At 37.9% G+C, this 20,768-nt stretch overlaps 3 protein-coding genes across 3 annotated transcripts; all 3 read right to left on the minus strand.

The window, feature by feature from the left end:
- Window positions 1-240: 240 nt before the first annotated feature.
- On the minus strand, window positions 241-6,514 carry GCK72_025657 (uncharacterized protein; the record flags this gene model as incomplete). The annotated part of the gene is made up of 32 exons (XM_003106272.2): window positions 241-313; window positions 359-423; window positions 472-584; window positions 637-738; window positions 788-895; window positions 1,421-1,639; window positions 1,693-1,817; window positions 1,863-2,041; window positions 2,089-2,214; window positions 2,257-2,350; window positions 2,397-2,530; window positions 2,579-2,903; window positions 2,957-3,112; window positions 3,158-3,276; window positions 3,328-3,424; window positions 3,475-3,682; window positions 3,734-3,882; window positions 3,933-4,004; window positions 4,057-4,128; window positions 4,172-4,372; window positions 4,425-4,521; window positions 4,577-4,956; window positions 5,025-5,096; window positions 5,155-5,226; window positions 5,276-5,436; window positions 5,488-5,632; window positions 5,693-5,800; window positions 5,851-5,949; window positions 5,993-6,064; window positions 6,116-6,187; window positions 6,231-6,302; window positions 6,369-6,514. 32 exons carry the CDS (start codon window positions 6,512-6,514, stop codon window positions 241-243), a joined length of 4,233 nt encoding a protein of 1,410 aa, XP_003106320.2.
- A 1,943-nt stretch (window positions 6,515-8,457) lies between these two features.
- GCK72_025658 (uncharacterized protein) lies at window positions 8,458-13,508 on the minus strand (the record flags this gene model as incomplete). The annotated part of the gene is made up of 18 exons (XM_053736434.1): window positions 8,458-8,529; window positions 8,589-8,732; window positions 8,789-8,935; window positions 8,988-9,210; window positions 9,282-9,396; window positions 9,450-9,569; window positions 9,615-9,662; window positions 9,713-10,639; window positions 10,873-11,629; window positions 11,675-11,761; window positions 11,842-12,010; window positions 12,067-12,170; window positions 12,230-12,393; window positions 12,439-12,559; window positions 12,604-12,708; window positions 12,757-12,904; window positions 13,266-13,348; window positions 13,404-13,508. The coding sequence occupies 18 exons, from the start codon at window positions 13,506-13,508 to the stop codon at window positions 8,458-8,460; spliced, it is 3,639 nt and encodes a 1,212-aa protein (XP_053580000.1).
- Window positions 13,509-14,684: 1,176 nt separating this feature from the next.
- GCK72_025659 (uncharacterized protein) lies at window positions 14,685-20,314 on the minus strand (the record flags this gene model as incomplete). Its single annotated transcript, XM_053736435.1, has 21 exons — window positions 14,685-14,846; window positions 14,891-14,961; window positions 15,018-15,099; window positions 15,160-15,311; window positions 15,414-15,684; window positions 15,732-16,007; window positions 16,059-16,374; window positions 16,430-16,566; window positions 17,153-17,439; window positions 17,494-17,636; window positions 17,681-17,867; window positions 17,912-18,068; window positions 18,329-18,462; window positions 18,522-18,742; window positions 18,788-18,866; window positions 18,917-19,040; window positions 19,102-19,274; window positions 19,327-19,520; window positions 19,576-19,699; window positions 19,777-19,903; window positions 20,072-20,314. The coding sequence occupies 21 exons, from the start codon at window positions 20,312-20,314 to the stop codon at window positions 14,685-14,687; spliced, it is 3,660 nt and encodes a 1,219-aa protein (XP_053580001.1).
- Window positions 20,315-20,768: the final 454 nt, after the last annotated feature.

Raw genomic sequence — 20,768 nt, forward strand, 5'->3', positions numbered from 1 at the left:
TTTTAGGCCAGGCATTGTTCCTATCAACTTTTTTTTGACGTGAGCAAAAATTATGTAAAGATAGTAAAGTAAAGAAGTAAACTTTATCAAAAAATGAGAATCTGGATTTGGGAATAATAGAAGACGGTAATCTTGGGTGGTTTTGGGTGTTGGTTAAACATATGTATTATTACAATTGGATCATATTATGACATGTCAAAAGTCGAGGATCTAGGAATTTTCGAATCTTTCTGTGATGATTCATCGTCTGGTGAGGAAACTCTTGGCTGCTTCACATTGGCACTGACGGATGATGTGTACCGTGGAGATTTTTCTGGAAGCATGATCCGAAATTGAAACAAAACGTGTACAAACTTACGTTGTCCCATTTTTGCACATCATTTTCACTTTTCTTTGTTTGGTTTTTACAGCGGTACAGCAATTCTAAAAGCGGTCTGTTTGAGAGAAAAAACGCCAATTCAAAGATCATACCTGCTCGCCACCACAATAGCCATTGCACTCTGCTATCTTGATTCTATCAACCGATCGGCAGTCGTTTTCGATGTGGTACCTTCTAAACTTTTGCTTGTCACATTTGATCCTCTCTGAATAAAAAAATTACAAAACTTGTGGAAAATTTGCAAATGCTGATCTTACTTTCATCACAGTACTCTCCAGAATAATGTGAATCGCATTGACACATGTAACCTTTTGGTGATAGAGCGTTATTGACGCATTTTCCGTTTCCACAGTCGATTCCTGTTATAAATATTTAATAGTACTTCAATTCTCAGACTCGAAGGCATACCAGTGCAGAAGTTTACTGTAGCTGAACAACTTGTCTCTGTGTTCACATTTTGCAAAGCATGTTTCAAATCGACGGGCTCTTCATTGACGGTGATCAAACTTATGCAACCTGGAATTACGCTTTTGCTACCTAAGGTTATTTTCTAACTGGGGAAGGTCTCGAAGTTGTCGTGGAGTTATTGGAAGTGATCTATACCATTGTAAGCTGAGAAAACGCTGATTTCGAATATATATTCAGTTTTTGCTATTGAGGCCTTTTATTCGAGTTACAACGAAGTCAAATATTGGACCTCTGAAAAATGACGTGTTAAACATATTGGCAGTGTGATGTTCGTGGTAGCGAGCCGGTGTAGTATGAGGTAAAACAATTCACAGCCGCGCCAAACATGTTTGCATTTTTTGTAAGGAATTTTTTAAACCACGCCACACCACGCTGCCGATATGTTGTATACGTGGGTCAGGTAAATGACATGTCAGCGGCCCAAACTTTTTTTCGAATACCAGAGTTCACGTGGAAAAACCGGATATATATTTGAAATCAGCGTTTGCTTAGCTTTCCAATGATATAGGTCACGTCCTCTAACTTCAAACTGACTCCACGACCTTCCCTAGTAACAAATGAAAAAAAACCGACCTTTGAAACTTTCAGTACTCTTGACATGGAACCTGTTCTTTGCATTCTCCGCTTTTTCCTCAGGTAGTCCACCAATAAACAGCATTTCTTTTCCTTTTGTACTAAGCTCATCAGATTTTCCACTATTCTCAACCACTTGCACATCATTGTTGTCAATTTGGAGGTAACACTTTCTTTCTGATGTTCTTATAGAAATTCTGTGCGGGAGACCGTCATTAACTGAATTTGAATTCAACATAGTTATCAGAGATGTCTTCACAAGTCATACTCACCTTTCACTGAACTATACATATGACTTGCTGGGAAATTTCCAATATAATACACCAGCTTGACTCTACCATCATACAATTCAGCAGACACAAAATGATCGTCACCGTAGTACAAAATTATGCCGGTTCTAAAAAACTGAGGTTAAAGATTAAATTGAGAAGGATAATCTCACTTGGCAGAAGTTCTCAGAGTCATTGTTACATTTCCATCACTAGTCAGCGGGTCTAATGCTAGGTAAGACCCTGGAGACTTGAATCCAACAGAGGTCTGTTTGTCACAACTTGGACCACTGAAACCTTCATAGCACTTGCAGATGAACTCAGATGAATTTGCATTGGTGATACATTCACCCTATAAAAAATGAACACATGAAGAATATCAACAAAAAAAGAGCCAACCTGCCCACAAGTTGACTGTTGACAGGCATCAGTCTTCTGGTATTCCATGTCCATCATTGGTGGGATCTCACAATACTGCCCAGCATAGCCCGGAAGACAGACGCACTCGTAGGATAAGATTCCATCCTGAGAAAACTTCAAACTCATAAAATAACAATTTAATCTCACCACACAACTTCCGCCATTCTGACAGTTCACTTTTTCACAGTCGTCGATATTTGTCTCGCAGTTCTTCCCGGAGAAACCAGGAGGGCAGAGACAGCTAGAATCGGTATAATATATAATTTGTTATCTGGGTTTTAGTGCACCTGTAAGTCCCATTAGTCTTCATACATTTCCCATTGTTCTCACATGGGTTCAGTTTTTTGGTACAGTACTCGAGTTTGTCTTCACAATACTTTCCATCATATTCAAGAGGGCATTCACAGCGATAGGAGTTCACCTGTGATTGTTTTTTCTTGAAAATCTAAAAGCCAGCTGTGGTTCTTACCAAATCCATACACTTTCCACCATTCTCGCACTTGGAGTTCACACAGTCATCAATATTTTTCTCACAATAGTCTCCTTCAAATCCTTTTCTGCAGTAACATGAGAACCGACCAGCTTGCGCTACTTTACATGTCGCATTATTCAGACATGGGGACCCATAACACGCATCAATTTGGTTTTCACAATGAACACCATAGAATCCTGGTGTGCAGTTGCAAGTGTACTTCTTACTACTGGTGGTTTCACAGATAGCGTTGTTTTTGCATGGAGAGTTCAGACAGAGATCACATTTGGTGGCTAGCTTGGTTGGCACTTTTGAGTCGCATCTAAAAACAAAGTTATTTATTTTTTATTTATCAGCACCATCAGGTTAACTTACGTGAACTGGTATGGTTGAGCAGTAAGCAAGAGTTGGTTCCCAAGACTAACTGGATATTCACATCTTGCTATTCCAGCTTCGATGAATTTCGACTTGATCCATTTTGAAAACCAAGCCAGGTTGCAGTCACAGTATAAAGAATTACTTCCAACCGCTCTGAAATAATAAGGATTGAGAACATGACTAGTTTTTTAAAATTACATATGAGTGATGCTGGTAAGATTCATGAATGCAGATTCAGGGAGGAATGATATATCGTTTCCATGCAATGAAAGAATGCGAAGGGAATTAAGTCCATTGAATGCATGTGGTTGGAGGCACTAGAATTTGGACAATTTAAAAAAGTATGATTGAAATTTTAAAAAACTGACCCGCAGCTTGTTATAACTAATTATCAATGTCGACAGTCTAGTTAGATTTGAGAATGTGTTGTTCTCCAAAGAGATCAGTCGGTTATGTGACAAATCTCTGAAATCAAAATGTAAAAATGTACAAATAAATTTAATAGTAATGCTTACAGTTTAGTCAAGTAGTACAACCGATTCAAATCGTGAGCTGGAATTTCGTTGATATAATTTGCATCCAGATAGAGTTCAGTAGTGTCAAATGGAATTCTGCTTGGAAAACTCGTCAAATTCTTGTTGGAGCAGCGGACAACACGATCCAAGCAAGAACACTTTGGAGGGCATAGATTACTGTCATCAGAACACGTTTCTTCGGGTAATGCTAAATATTTTCGTTTTGTGGCTACTTTTAAGAATAGTTGAATATCTATACCTGCACACCGTTGCCTGTCTGATTCCTCATCACTATGAAGGAATTGCTGGCATGGCGGGACATCAATGATATGACTAGAATTTGATCTCAACCAAGACATGAGGGGTAGAATTCGACAGTCGCAGAGCAAATTATTGCCGAGAACTAGGCTGGAAATAGGATATAAAATTTAGATTTTACATCACCAAGAGTGCCTTACATTTCTTTTATTCTTGGCGTTTTGTTGAAAAATATCGACGAAAAACATTGGATGTTATTGTCAGAGAGATCTCTAAAAAACTTTCATATATATTTTGTTTCTTGTAGGAAGGAATGAAACTTACAAAATCTCCAAACTGGATTTTTCATCCAGAACTGAACTTGAAAAGTGGTGAAGCTTGTTTTCATTCAATCGCCTGAATAATGAACTTTGGTAAGTAAACTTTTTTTAAAACTTACAGCTCTCTCAGTTTTTTTAGTTTATCAAAACTTTTGTCATTGATGTTGGTGATAAGGTTACTCGAGATATCCAGAACTTCTAAATTCTCTAGCAACTGAGTATTTGAGGTCAAGTCGACGGTAGTTATATTGTTTCCAGATAAAAGAAGATGAGTGGTGAATTGAGGAATGGCAGGTGGGATCGCAGTAAGGCCTCGTTTGCTGGAATATGACCGATTTAGGAAAAAACCTTTTTTTGTTCAAATAAGCATACTTGCAGTCAACAGTAGTTCCATAGCAGTCGCATTGAGTTGGGCAGATTGAGTCGATGAAGCAAGAATCCGCAAGTTTGGTGATAAATGATTCGGAACCTGAAGGATTTTTCTGGTGAAATCTTGTATTTTTATTATATGATTCGTTATTTACCTTTGCATTTGAACTTATTCGGTGGTAATGTCGCAAACTTCTTTTTCCTGAGACGCTTCGGTTGTTCACATCTTGCTCCACTTGTTTCGATATTCTTTTGTAAGTTCAATTGTGACAACCATTGCAAATTACAATCACAGATTAACGGGTTCTTTGCCAAATGTAATGTACTCAGACTTGTCAAATTTTTGAATGTGACTTCACTTATAGACCTGATATTATTATCATATAATGATAACATGTTCAATTTCGGAACATGATCAAAAGTCCCCCTCCGAATACATGTCAGTTGATTGGCATTGAGCAGTAATAATTGTAAACTTCCAAGACCTTCAAAAGTATCCGATTTCAAATCAGTGATATTGTTCCCGTAGAGCACACTGGAAGGATTGAAATGTTTGATTGATTTGATTGATAAGTAACATGATAATCATGATGTATCACTCACAGTGTATGCAGATTTTGTAGGCCATAGAAAGCTTTCGGGAATATCTCGGTGATCACGTTTTTACTCAAATCTCTGAAAAATAATCATTAAAGTCATTATATTAAATTAGCTAACAAAAAAGAAATCTTACAATCTGGTCAAATTTTTCAAATTATTGAACGAGTTCGATGGAATCGATGAAATTTGATTTTGCTCGAGTCGTCTGAAAATATTGGGTTACTGTAGCTCGATAGTCCTCTATAGTATATTACATTTCAGTTGTAGATGGCGGTAGATTCGTGGGAACATAGGTCAGTCCAGATTCTCTACAATCTACAGTAGTCCCAGTGCATGTACACGGGAGTGGACAGATTTCTGCGTTCTCACAAGTCTTCTTGTAACGCCGTTTTCGATTTCCGGAACATGTCATGAACTGAAAAATCAAAAAACCACTGTAGTTTTCGGTTAATAACATTTTTTGTACCTCATCTTGCAGATTTTGAATTGATGACCCTTGGAGGTTTAATGGAGTCGAACAAACGGTTTTGTTAGTTCCCTCCTGTTTCTCCAGCCACTTTTTCATCCATCTCAATCGGCAGTCACAATTCCATGGGTTATTGAATAGTTCCCTATTTTGTAAGGTTTTCTTGTTTTGAGGCGTAAACAAAAAAAAAGAAATAAAAACTTACAATTGCCTAAATCGAGCATTGGAGGGCTCTTCAAATGTTGTTAATCTGTTTCCATTGAGTGTGAGCACTTCCAAAGAAGCCCATGAAGAGATTACATTGTTTTCCAAACTAAATAGAGCAAACATTATATAGACTTGTAGTAAAACAAAAAGACATACCAAAAAATATGGTTTTTATCCAGATTCAAAATTTCGAGGAACTCTGGACCTTGAAGTTGAACATCCGTCACAACTGTCAGATCGTTTTCACTCAGGTCCCTGAAAAAAGAAAGTTTTTAGTTATAGACTATGAGTAACTTACAAATGACTCAATTTTAAATTATTCTTGAACAAGTTATCAGGGAGGTGACGGATGCGATTTCTGGTGAGACGTCTGGAAATTTGAACTTATTGGGTATAACAAGACATGTTGAGTTGAGTTTACAGTTTTTGAAGAGATCCAAGAGAAGAAAAAGCGAGATTGTGAATTGCAACTAGTTGATTGTCCATGAGTTGTCTAAAGTCTCAAAATGATATTTATATTTGATAGTAGAACTTACAAAACTTTTAAGCTAGCCAGCCCTCGAAGATCTTCGGCGCCTATCTTGGTTATCTCATTTTCTTGCAATTCTCTGAAATTTGTACAATCAAATCTTTTCAATTTGAACTCAGCCATATTTAAATAATGCAAAACTAACAGTCTAACAGTGTCATTTGGGATTCCTAGTGGAACATCTGTGAGCCCTTGTCCAATACAAGAAACCGATCTGTCGATGCAGAGACATTCCGTCGGACAAGTTGCACTTTCAGGTATCAGCAGAATGAATATAAAGCAAATCAGCATACCGACATCCACAAATTCTCGTTAGCCTTTGAAAAATTAGTGATGTTCTGCAAAACGAAATGAAAAGTTTGGACAAGTGGCGGTGGTCCTCTAATGTTTTATGAGATGTTTGTCTTGTCCCTCGCTGGTCCATTAACACAACCTCGTGGACACAATTTATGTGGAATGCGGTGGTTGTGAAAAAGGTTGGAGATAGGCAGACCCCGGGCACCACCGCCGAGGAAAACTTTCTGGAGTGAAAAAGACGGAAAAGAAAACGGAAAACGAAAAGAGAGTGTTGTTAGTGTGATAATGAGACATTGGGATAGAAGTCCCACTTTCGTGCATCTTCCACACACCACTTAAACCAACACAAATGACAGATAAAAGAAGAGTTGTAGACTTGTGTGTCGGAAGAGAATGGGAAAGGGGGGAGTGACATTGAACACAATGATGATAAAGAGATTCTGTTCTCGTGTCGCTTCGGAGCAAAACAATGAGATGGATGAGATAGCTATACTGATGGGTGTATATACTAACTAATACCATGTGCACTTCTTTATTATTCAACGGGAATGATAAAGTAGATTGAGGGGGAAACGGAAGGGAATTCACACATTAATTATTTGTCTTTATTCTTAAATAAGATCGTTGTTTAGACTAATTTATGAGAACGGAAGAAGGGGAAAATTGAAGTGAGGGAAACTCATAGGAGATGTGATGGGTTTTATAAACAGCTTATTAACAAACTAGTCAAACTGCAGTCCGGCCCGGTGCAAAAAAATGTACTTATTTTTTACCACATTTTTTGAATTTTCAAAGGTTTTACATTTAAAAAAACCTATGTTTTGATGCAAAACTAGCTTTCGATCGATTTCTGAAGTATAGTCAAGAATTCGACATTTTTGCAAAACATTTCAAAAAGTTTCAAAATTTTGTTCAAACTTTAGTTCAATTTTTTTTTTGAATTTTGAACCCCGGCCCGGCTCGTGACTAATTTGCTTTTTATAAAACTTTCCATTCGTAGGAGCCGACAAAAAATAATAGCAAGACCAAGAAAACGCTCTCTGAACTTGACAGGAAGAACAGAGCAATTTTTTTTCTAAACTTGGAAAAAAGAATAAGTAAACATGGCAGAAAAATCCTAAAAGCAAGAGAACACACAATTTTGCCAAAAATCAAACAAAAAAGGCGCTGCTTCGTTTGTTATTTTTCCCTATAAAACTTCTCAAGTTACATTTACACATTTTCATTTATTAGACACATCTTTTGTTACCAGCATTGCCAGAGACGTGAAAACAAAACAAAAGTCAATTATTCTTGTTCGGAGAAAAATGGTTTTCTGACAAGTTTGGCGGAGATTAGCATATTTATCAAAGTCGGCGTTTAACCATATGTGTAGTGTACATTTCTGAATTGAGGGAAGTTGTTCTCAAAACTAAAAACTTGGATGACAGTGAAACAATATAAAACACTATAAAATGAAAACGTTTTGTTACAAAACTAAAGTTTTCAAAACGCTACTACCCCCCACATGGCCTCAATGAGTGCAATCCTCTGTTTACTGTACGCCTGTGTTCATTCATCCGAGAACACTAAACGATTCTCACTGTACATAACCTATTCCGCGTAAGTTTCGATAATGGCCCCTAGTGAGAAGTGTGTCTGTGGGGGGAATCCATTATGTGCCTATTGCGGATGCCTGTGCTAAACTGTCATGTACATTTGACGGTAAATACTGGTTAATCCTCGGATCGGTTTTGTTGAATAGACGTCCTTGTAACATATTGAATGGTTATATGATATAACATAATAAACTTGAATTGAATACTTTATGATGGCTATCACAATTTTAATATTTCACAAGGTCAAACTAATATGTTTGTAGATTTTTCTAGAAATTTTTAAGCGTCATGTCTTATTTTTTGTAATCATGGTCTGGCAGTATTTTCACTTGAAGCAAATCAGTTTGGCGTGAAAGCATTCGGATGTGTTGAAAGAGCATTGCATCTAAGACGGTCTAGTTTTCGGAGCACCTAAATAATAATAAAAATTAGAAAAGTGTCTGTTCATTCTGTAATAAGCCGAAACTCACTTTTTCTATCATTCCCCTCTTTTTCAGGTAAAACAAGCCTACAAGGCAAAACAATCCAAGTGCGCAGATTGCGGCAATCAGAATTTCACGCGTTTTCTCATCCTCGTTCATTTTCCTTCTGTCTATCGTTATTTTCTCAACGGGCTGTAAGAATATAGTTTTTTTTAACTATTAAACCACAAACTGTAATTTGTTCTCACCTCATACTCAAAATACCTATACAAGTCATGGGTACCAACTTCATGTAGCGCGTTCTCCAATTCGTATCCTCCATTGTTCAATTCTCTGTCGAATTGTAATGCAAAGGTGACCACGGTTATATTCAGTGTCTTTGTTATGTTCTCAACCTGCCAAAAAAAATTGTGAGCGTGCATGATAAGAAAAATTGAAGAACCATACTTTGATCGGTATACCCAACGCGTCATCCACATTTTCTTGTTGCAATAAATCTTCTCCTATTGCAGTAATGTTTGCCGAACGTTTCCTTCGTTTCTTCAATTCTGTCGAAACATCTCGAACCAGTCTTCTCAAATTTTTCGTCAACTTCCTAGTGAATTGAGTGTCATTTGTACTGACACTTTCCGGAATTTTGAGTTTCAGTATCAAATAATGCGCTTCTGTTCTGAAATTTGTTATGATGTATAAAAACAACAAAAAATTAGTTTTTTTCAAAACAAAATCCAATTCACTTACGTAGGCGCACTTGTTGGTGGAAGGAACGATGGTTCTGGAAATCCGTCTTCGGAGTGTCCAAGTTCCGGTGAAGTACTACTGACCAAGGGACTGGCTGTGGTACCAGGTGTAGCTTCTAGTAAGAATAAACGTAGTTATGTGTTACAAATGTTAAAAGTTTGAAAAAACCTTGGTTAATATTCAAATCGTTTGGCAGCGGTACACCATCCTCAACTGGTGTGGTTGTAGCAAAATCAACATTCCCTAATGAGACAGTTATACCAATTTCAGACGATTCGGTTGTGGTTTCTGTAAGAAAAACTATAAATAGTGCTAATTTTCACTATTACTCACCCGATCTCACTTCTTCTGTACTAAACCAGTGTCCAATAACAAACTCATCTGGAACAAATCAACATTATACTAATACCAAGATATGGAAAATAACAAACCTGTAGAAAGTTGTGAGGGCACTGGGTATGTCTCTGTTGTCACTGTAGAATCGGGGAAGGGTTCAGTAGTGCTCACACTACTGTCTATAGAGCTTTCCGTGCTGGTTAGACTACTTTCTGTAGTACTTTTTGAAGTTTCCACAGATTCCTGGGTAGTGGTATCACCATTTGCTGTAGGTTTTGTTGTTGACCCCAAATTGCTGGTGGAACTTTCCATTGGTTCACCGGAAGTTGTTGGTAGAGGATTATCAGTCGAGGGGAAGTAATCAATTAGGAGTGTTGTTCCTCCATCAGTTGTGGATTCAATTGTTTCCTCGGTGGTGTAAACCATTTCAGTAGTGGTTTCAGTAACAATGACTTCGTTGGTTGTTGCTTCGCTAGTTGTTTCAGTTGTAGCCATGTTAGGGTCAATAGTAGAGGAATCGGAAGACCCCTCGATAGTTGTTGTTTCAATTCCAAACGTGGACACATCAGGTTCTTCACTAGTCGGAAGAGTACTTGAAACAATGCCTGTTGACTCTGTTGTTTCTGTTTCTGGATTAGTACTCAAGCCTTCAGTGGTTAATAAAGTGGTCTCCGTTGTGTCTACAGGGACTACTGTAGATGATTCCGTGACCAGATTAGTCACCGGAAGATCTGTGACGGGATTAGTAGGAATTGTTGTTAAGATTTCCATTGTTGGTGAGACGGGGACAGATGTCGTTTCCGTAATAAGATCGTTGTCTGTCGACGGCAGATTTTTGGTGGTGGCTGCTGGTGGAGCTGTGATTCCAACAGTTGGAAAAGTTACTAGATGATAACCAGTGGATGTCTCCGGAATGTTAGTGATGTTAAAATCGATTGTGTTCCCTTTGCAATCGGTTGCCAATTTAGTATAATTCAAATGTGCTGGATCGGGGAACACCAGAGGGGCAATGGTAGAGTTATCTGTATTGAAAAATTTTTGCACAAAAACTGTCAGAGATGCAGAGATGCTAAAGAAACGAAGAATTCATGCGTGTATCACAAAATTCACAATCTATATAATATACACAACAACGACTTTTATATCATTTTTTTTTTTGAAAAAAAAACCTTTAATTAACTTGGTTTTTTCATATTACTCCCAATATTCGTGGAATTTGACTTCAACTTTTCAGGTGTCACAAGAGTACTATTACTCTTCCCATCTTCATCTTCCTCTACCCGATGCTTGTATACAATCTTCGTCGTGACTTTTCGTCGGATGTTAATGAGTCTTGTCACAGTTGTGCCGTTTGGATAAGTGAATGTTTCCGTTTTGGTGTCGCCGTCGTTGTCGACGTTGTTTTCCTCACTTTCCCACTCTCGATACATTTTCTCCTTTCTTCTTTTCGCCTTGGCTCGTTCTTTCTCGCTCATCCCTTTTTCCTCTTCTTCTTCGTAGTCTTCCTCTTCTTCCTTTTCTTTTTTCGGAAGTTTAGTCGTAGTAGTAATTGGAGCAGCGGTGGTCGTGACAGTGGTTGTTGTAGGAGTCGTCATAGTAGTAGTGGTGCTCGGTGCAGTGGTGGTAGTGACAGTAGTAGTGGTGGGAGTGGTACTAGTCGTAGTTGTAGGAGTACTATTACTCTTCGGTGGTGCAATATCAGCAGCAAATTTCATAAGATCAGGTGGGAGAGATATTGGAAGTTTAGGCGGTCCAGGAGCTGGAGCTGGTATGGGTGGTGGTAACAAAACCATTGGTGGTGGTGGAGGTATATTTGAACCTGGTGCAGAGATAACAACAGGTGCAATAATCACTGGTGGTAGAAGTGGAGGTGGTAGAAGGGGAGGTGGTGGAGGTGCATGCATGTATCGAGATCTGGTACCTGAGTATGGCCCGATGTTTTCGAATCGATCTTCTGGCAGAGCAAATCCGGGGAGAAAAGTGAAAGCCATTGGGTTGGACAGTTTTGTCACCTGTAACAGTAGAATTATTTAAAAAGTTCAATTTTCTTGACTCACTTCAAAGCGGACATCTCCTGACTCAATAACCAAGCCAGGAACCCCGCCAGTTATTCGAATTTCCTGATGTTCAGTTGTCAAACCAACCTGAAGTGAAGTTTGAGTATTTTGGATAAATGAGACCTGATAACATGATTCTATAAACAAAAATATTTTCTGTAACTCACATTTTGGATGTTTGTCTTCATTAGTGTCTCGGAACCAGTAGCGTCTGCATGCAGCATTCCATCATTATTCAATTTCAATGTTAATAGCAAAGAGTTGACGGTGATTCCAGTTTCATATATAGGAACACCACTAATGAAGATTGGGCCGTCACCGCGGTCGACTTGGGTTCTGGAACAAAAATAAGTTAGTAAAGAGACAGAAAAGAAAAATGTGGAGATGGTTACTTTGAGAAATATTTTGAGTTCACTACGGCATCGACGGGTGAGATTGCCACGTGAAAGTCACTGGAGCCACCGATAAGGTTTATCAATCCATTTCCAAAGTTTACCTGAAAAAAGGAAAAGGAGTGATGTGGAAAAAAAGTTTTAAAAAGTTGAAGTAACTCACTTGCAATGTTCCCGGAGACTTCGTGTCAAGACAATAACTATATTGGTCGTTGTAGACTAATATTTTCTTAAACTCCGGATCTATTTGAACAACATTCGGCCCATACTTGATAAGAAGTTCAGCACCCACATAACGAACAGATGTCAAGTGGACTGGGGCAACAACTAAAAATTATAGACAATTTAATTTTGAAAATGCGATTCACAAACTTGTCAGCTCTACTGCGGTCTCTCCAGTGGCCTCATTCTCACTTTGTCGAAGAGTGATAGTTTTCTCGACCGGCTTTACCCATGTTTCACTTTTCACGTAAATTCTTCGTCCATTTATTCCCTTAATAATGGTTTTAACGCTTTATTACCAAAAATTAATTGTACCTGAAATTCTATCCCTTCTTCTGTCAGTGTCATGTTCGCATTGTCATACAAAGAGAATGTCAGATCACTATGACCATCGGATGTTCTATTCGTTGTCATAAACAGCTACAAAAATTTTTAAAAAACCAATATTTCAACATTGAGATTTCATACCAAACTCTCTAGAGAGTTCCCAAAAAGAAGTTCGCACTGCGCGATGTCTATATGGAAAAATTGTGAGTTGAACGAGGCATTGACAAATGAGTCGTAGGCATCAAACTGCATTTTTGAACTTGCACTCCAGAATGTTCCATTCACATTTCTGAAATGTGATTTTTGATGTTACAGAAACTACGAAAAAAGTTGTGTCTGTCTAGTAGGAAATGTTTCACCTGTCAGTCATCACTATATTAATTCAGAAATCTCATACTTGCCAAAGCCTGGATACTTGGCACCAAAATAGGCATTTTAATTTTTTTCGAACTTCTTTCGCGATAAAGTGGAATTTTTGGCTATTATTCAGAATTAGAAGAAATTGTGAAAAATTATCAAAAATTATCACATCTTCGATGAAAAGTTGAAAAAAATGGCAAAAAAGATAATTAATGTTTCGAAGCCGGGCAGGGCCGGTATGAGAAATCTACAAGTTATTAAAATATATTATAAATATAATCTTAACTCACTTCTCCAAAAGTTGTATCCTTGAATCCATAGATGCCACATTGATAAACCTGTCCATGTTCACCTTCGAGTCAATCGAATGAATCTGAACATGAGAAATCGGGAAGATGACTAACGACGCAACAGAAAAAAAAACTCACCCTGATATGTTGAGATGGGATGGTTTGCCGTTTGAATCGTCTAGATATCTTTGAATCCACTACTAATAGAAATAAGAAGAGTGACATGATAACATGCCTTCTCATCTTGAGCGAGTAACTACCTGAAACGCAACAAATGCTACACTTGGCTATACGAAGTGATATGAAAAAGAGAAAAGCATAAGTTTTTACGGATGCATGCGTGTGCATGTCTCTGATATGAAAAAGGGGGAAGGTATAGACAAAACGTACAATTAAACACAACATAGAAACCATGGAAACGACGCCATGGCGGCATTATGTTTGAGAAATAATTTGCTTTCCCTCTCCCGTGCACAACTCTCTCTCGATCCCCGTCTCCCCCACTGCTAACTATACTAAATGTGTTGAGGCACTCGGCTTATGAAAATAATTTCCCCGTGAAAAGAGAATAGGGGTGATACGAAGATGAAAGTAAGATTGTGTTCATTTTTCTTTTTTGATAAGATCTAAAGGAACGCAACACAAAAAAAAAGTACTGATTGGACAAAGAAAAATGGTGTAAGACTGGACAGAAAAAATTTCGCGTGACGATCCCTTTTATCTTTTTGTTCCGTTGACAAGGAAGTTGAAAAAGTTGTCGAAGAATTTTTTTGTACTTATTCGGCAAAGTTTTGGTCAGTTATTGACCTAACAGTCACAAAAAACAAGGGGATTGAAAATCTATTAATAGAAGACATAACAAATGTAAAAACGTTAAAAACCTTAAATATAAAACTGATTTGAACCAAATTTATAAAAAGTGTGAAAACAGTCAAAATAGGTAGGCAGCACATTTAACATTATCCATAGAAACTTTTATTATAAAGCAATTACATTTCTGGTTGGCCAACCTGTTGTCATTACCGTAAAATATAACACGCGACTATTCAATTCCGAACATAGTTAGTTGTTATTACTTTTTGATGTTATTTTTCCTATTTCTGACTTTTTTTGACTTTTTGTTTTTCTTCATTAAGCTTACTGAGCCCACAAATATTTTAGGTTTAGAATATTTTATTTCAGAAGAAATAGAAAAACAACAATTTAACAATTCTATACGTTAAAAATAAGTTTAATGAAATCATCGGAATGTTTTTTTTTAATTTGGCTGCGTTTCGATTCTCCATATTTGAATTGAATTGACTTGATTTCAAAATAACCCGTATGTTTAGATGAAAATTGGATAGGAACAAATGAATGAGCAAAGGTGAGGGGGGGGGGACAAAGTCAGGGCCCCGGAAATGAAAAATAATAATGAGCCTAAACAAGATCGCCGTCGAGTTGTGCGTAATTGATTGGACCCGCTCGCACTCCCATATTAGGGTTGATGAAAGTTGAGAGATGGTGTTGAGGACTAGCGTTATTATTGGATTGTCGCTGTAGTGAGTTCCAGTTGGAGTGGTAGCTGGGTTGAGGTGGTTCCTGGAAAATATATTTTTATAATTATAATGTTCACTAAATATTACCGGATAAGGAACATTGGCATATGTTATATTCCTAGGGTGGGAACCTTGAGAGCTCCCCATGTAACTTCTTGCTGGAAAAAGAAAAACAATTTTTATTTCGACTAAAAAGTTTGATTATATTTCTTACTCTGATAATCATACTCCAGTAAACCAGTACTCTCATACAACATCGGTTCGATTGGTTGCATATATCCATTTGGTGAGACTTCCTACAAAAAACGGATATAGAAACTATAATTCAAAAAGATTTGTGATTTCCGAACACTTACAATCATTGTCCTCACTGAATGTTCGTCTTCACTCATATCCGGTCTATCGTCAATGTCGTGTCTGGTCATTCCATCGTGATGCATCGTTCCGTACATTTGAACTTGCCGCACGTCGCCGCCGTTAATTGCTGTTCTCGCCATTTCAGTTTTTTCTGAACGAGAAATGTCATAAAGTTTTTTTTTAATTTTCTTCTGACCAAAACTTCTTTGTTCAGTTCAAAATCTCATTCTTCCTTCCTTAATAACCAACAAACCTCTCAATTTCCTTTTCTTGTTTCTATTGCAACCAAAACAGCAGGCAATAGCCAGCGCCAAGAGAATCGAGACAAAACCAATGAGCAGAATTGGAATGTAACGTGTTATTTTGAGTTCTCTGTTTTGAACCATTGCGATATTCACTCCATCTTCATTCAAAGTAGCGAAAATGACAGGTGACGTCCAACTAGACGCGAAACCTCTTGCGTTGATAGACCGGATTTGGAAGTAGTAGGTATTGGCAGTTGCCAAGCCGGAAAGTCGTAGGTTCTGAAGTGGAAATGGATATTTGAAATGACTTGGGACTTGGGACGTACCGTATGAGTAGTATTGACAAGATGAATAAGATCATCATTTTGTTTTTTATACTTGATTTCGAAAATCTGGTCGGATCCACCGTCAAATCTTGGTTCCCATGCAACGGAAATAGTATTCAATGTGGAATTTGTCATTGTTAGGTTGAATGGTTCCTCGGGGCTGGTTGGTGGAATAATTGGGATAGATAAGGAATCGGTTCCAAAACTATTTCTAGCAATACACTTCACTGTTTTGGTATAATCATCCGGAACAATGTTTTTGATCCAAAGAGTGCTCTGTAAAAGTTATTTCTAGTTTTTTTAAATAAACCTGAGAATGTTCGATACCTCATAAGTGGAATAATCGATCTGTGTATTAACAATTGAGTACTTTGAACTATTCTTCTTGATCAATTGTTCATCTTTCTCCCAAACGAACTCCACAACCGGAACTGCGTAAACTTTGCATCTAGCCTTTGCAATTCCTCCGAGAATGCCAGCGGTTTTGGCATATCTTGCAACAGGAAGCACCCGTGGCGCAGAGTTTACCAAGAGGAATGTTTTCCCTTCCGCAGGAACACCAATTCCGTTATCCGCTTTGCAGGTGTACTCTCCAGATTGTTGTTCGGTGGCGTTAAGGCGGAGAATGGATTTTTTGCTTCCTCTGAAAAGAATATTTTAAATGGTGAAAATTGAAAATTGAATGAAAAATTTCTAACCTGTTAATCGCCGGTAAAATATTTCCATTCTTATACCAATTTATCATATTCGGCCTGCTCGGTTCTCCATCAGCTTCACATTCCAAAAGTACCGTATCACCGGTAGCGGCAATGACCGGTGTGGAAATGCTAGTTATCTGAAAAGCCATTAATTACCCATCTTTCCTATACAGATGTCTCTATGATGCACCCTATTATTATCTCAACTATGAAAAAATTTGGGCAGCTGGTGGTTTTCACATTTCATAACAGAAAAAATTGTATTCCAACCACGGCTAGGCAAATAATTTGTTTGATTATTTAAATTATTTGAAATTTTTTTCTGACAAGTAGTTTGACCAAATATTATTCAATCAAATAAACTGTTTAGAAAATAATTTCAAACATTATTTGGTAAAACAACTTATTTGACCTCTCAAACAATGTTTAGCCCTGATTCCAACTCACAGATTCCTAGATCATATAAAAAATCAAATGTTCAGAAAAGTTGACCCCTTCATTCCTGCCAGTCATAGTAATTTTTGATATAGTGGTTCTGGACAACAGTTGGTGTCACATTCTGTCAAAGGTCACCCCCACACACACCTCGAGTAATGGACCCGCGTGAACTTGATTTACGACACCTTCTGCGAGAAGAAGGTGGCCGCAAAGACACTGACACTTTTTATTAAGTGGATTCAAAAAATCTAGAGTTCGAAAAAATCGGTACTAGATTATGCTTACCCTCGCACTGTATTCCACTGCCAGCTTGATAGTGATATTTGTGCTTCCCACATTGTTAGTTGCAGTCAAGGTGTATACTCCAGCATCTGTACTCAACAGTTGCTTTCCAGAAAGCACAGCTCCTCTCGCAAAAACTCGTCCGATTGTGTGATCAAATGGTATTCCATTTTTTCTCCACTGCCACAACGAGACAGCTGGGTTACCACGGACAGTCAGGTTTTCTTTGAATGAATCTCCTTCTGCCATAACCACAGTGACTGGGTCGTTGACAAGCATTTTTGGTGGAACTGAAGATATTTTACATGGAATTTGAAACAAATATTAAATATGATCAAACTTACACATAACATTTAGTGGGAAGGATGTATTCACTGAGTGTTTCCATTCCGGGTGGTTTGCAATGCAATGAACAATTGTTCCATCGTAGTCCTCAGTTGGAACAAATGACAACACATTTTCTACGTTGAAGCCGTTATCTCTGGTTCTAAAAGCGTTCTATTAAATTGATTTAATCACTTTACAACTTACGTTTCATTCAAACTGACATCTCCTAAATGTACTTTGTTATCATCATCCACGGCACGAGAAAACTGCCATGTAATCTGAGCGGCTGGGTTGGAAGACAGTGTCCCACAGACCAGTCGAGCAGGTTTGTTAACTAGAAGACGTTGGTCACTACTCTCGGCAGGTCTAATGAGTACCCGTCGTGGAGGATCTGAAAGATTTTTATGAATTCCAGTTTATTCTCAGGGGACTTACAATAAACCGATAGGTACTGAGACTCGATCAGAGGCTCATCTAACGCAGCATTTGTTGCTTCACATTTCAGACGCTGGGTGTTCATCGTTCTATCAACACGGAGAGCCAATGTGGAGTAAGAGGAGAATCCAGCCACCTCGTTATGTGCTCCGTTTACCTGGAATTATGAAATTCTAGTTAGTAGCGAAATAGTAATAAACTGTATTGAAGCAAACATTCTCACAGAATCACATAGGCGTAGAAGTATGAAGCAGAAAAAGTACGATGCATACAATAAACATTTTTCAAAAATTATTACCTGTGACCACTTCATTTTCTTTTTTCCTTTTACATGATGCTAAAAAGTTTCATTTTTGAATCTGGTTTTTTTGTATTAATAGTATTGATAATCAAAAATATGTATAATTTTTCACTAACCTTCTCACTCCCACGGTACCATGAAAGTTCAGCCAGCGGGTTACCGCCTTGAGCTTCACACGTCACATTAACAACATCACCCTCGAAGAACTTCCTATCTTCCAGTCCTGTTATCCTTGGTGCTTTTGGAGGTGCTATAACAAACATCAAGTTAGTAACCGAGAAAATTGTGAAATATGCAAAAAATAATTACCAATTATTTTTATCAGATGTTGCTTAGCAGATGACCCATCCGGGTTAGTTGCAATGCACTCCACATTGATTTGATGTGCTTCCACAGACAACTCGTTGGAGTGAACCGAGATATTTGAGCTGGAAACAATGCCATTTTCCACTACAAACTCCCGTTGCGTAGGTGTTGGCACTGATCGACCGTTGATGATCCAAGTGATTTGAGAAGCTGGGTTGGACGGTCTAAAATTTTGCTGTTTAGCATTATAACTTTAATTTTAAGCATACAAAGATTTGCATTGAATGTTGGCACTGCTTCCATATCGAATATTACTCTCTCCAAACAACTCTACACTTGCAGGTGGGTCTAGAAAAATGAAATTAATTCATTACCTCCCTATTGTGTGTATAACCCACAATTCACTTCCAATTTCAATGGTTTCCTCTTAGCGTTCCCTGAATGGCTGTTATTGGCTCGACACTCATACTCAGCCATGTTATCGTTTTGGGTTGCAATGAATGAATAGACATTCTTTATCTCCTTAAAATATACGAATATAATGAAGAGCTAATGGTAATTGATGATATATTACGCAACTAACCTTAGTCCGCGTGTCCAGAGTGGAGTGCGATTGCAACCTTTTGTTCTCATGGTACCAAAAAACATCTGGCGGCGGATTACCGCCTGTCACCGCGCATGCAATGGTCACATTATCTCCCGCTCTTAAGACACTCGGATTTCCGATGATTTCCACAGTTGGTTCGGATGGAGGAACTGAAAAATAAAATAAAAATAAAACAACTGAACTACAGATAATTTTACTTACATAATACATCCAATGTGGTATTAGTGGTAATTCTCGTGTCTGTCTCTTTCTGTACCACTTCACAAGTCACCACCTTCCCATGGTCATTTCTCCCTGGCTGAATCACCAGACTAGTGTAAACGGTGAATGTTTTATTGAGATGCGGCATTGATGCTTGCTTGACATCTCTGCTCATCACCTTCCCGTCCATATACCTATAAAATGATTTTTTGTTTTGTTTTAATAGTGAATTATATTATAATAGATCACCATAAGACTTGAGGCTCCGGTTTAACATTTGGTACAACACATGTGATGTTCAGTGCGGTGTTCTCTTTGACAGCAATGACGGAGTTCGGTTGGTAGTTGGAGAAATAGACAAGTTGAGGTGGAACTGAATAGTTTTTACTTTTAAAACTTTCTTTTTAAGTTTCCCAGTAAATCTTTTCTCACAATTAGCTACCAACTCACCAAGAATGTTTAAAAATGCCTTTGCGCGGATAGGACCCTCTTCTGGGTGTAACATCTGACACTCATACTCTCCATCATCATCAAGATTGACATGAGTGATCTTGAGGTGCAGTTCTTCCGCATTTTGCTGAAATGTATGAATATTGAATAATTTGATTCGATGGAACGGGAAGTGAAAACGGAAATGGGGAGATGAAGTGAATTGCATTACTCAACTTTTGATACTTTGCGGTTTTAGTAGTCAGGAAAAGAAAATGGATGGTTCATAAGCCCAAATGACATAATCTAAACTCACTTTGACATAACTGAATCTTCCTTGATGTCCTGGTAACACTCCTTCTTGATGGTATCCCAGCAATGACCCGGTATTCGACTTCCATTGACTGTAGACTATTGGTTCCGGACTTTTCTCAGCGGCACATCGAAATGTTATACTTTCACCAGGGATTGTTGATAAATTTGAGGGAGATTCAAGAAAAAATTGAGTGCTCAGATGAATACTCCCATATAGCCATAGTAGTTTGGCTAGTAGAATCATTGGATTAACTTCCGAGTCAGTCTGAAAGAAAATTTTTGAATTTTTGTAACAAAGATTGAATTATCGAGAAAAAAGCAAGAAAATAAGCAACAATTGGGACAATACTGTCAAACCGAGCTTCTCGGTCCGCCAGAATAGTCAGAATAGCATCTCCAGAGAATCGTATAAATAGATCAAAAGGTAGCCGCATTATGGAAATGGAGCACGATTTGTTAGCTGGGGGCAGATGGTGGATAGAAATAATGAATACGCGTCATCAAGGACCAGATGATTCAAAGTGATATATTTACATAAAAAGCTGTATTTTATAATGAGACGGGACCTCCCTTTTCGATTGTAAAGCTCAGAACCCACCGACAGCTTTCTGTCGTTTTTTTTCTCCTGGGTCCCACGGCGACTTCAATCACCAGATGTACATATTCTGTTTTTTGGTTTAGTTTTAGTATTATTTTCA

The sequence above is a fragment of the Caenorhabditis remanei genome, chromosome X (assembly GCF_010183535.1).
Source record: "Caenorhabditis remanei strain PX506 chromosome X, whole genome shotgun sequence".
Taxonomy (NCBI): domain Eukaryota; kingdom Metazoa; phylum Nematoda; class Chromadorea; order Rhabditida; family Rhabditidae; genus Caenorhabditis; species Caenorhabditis remanei.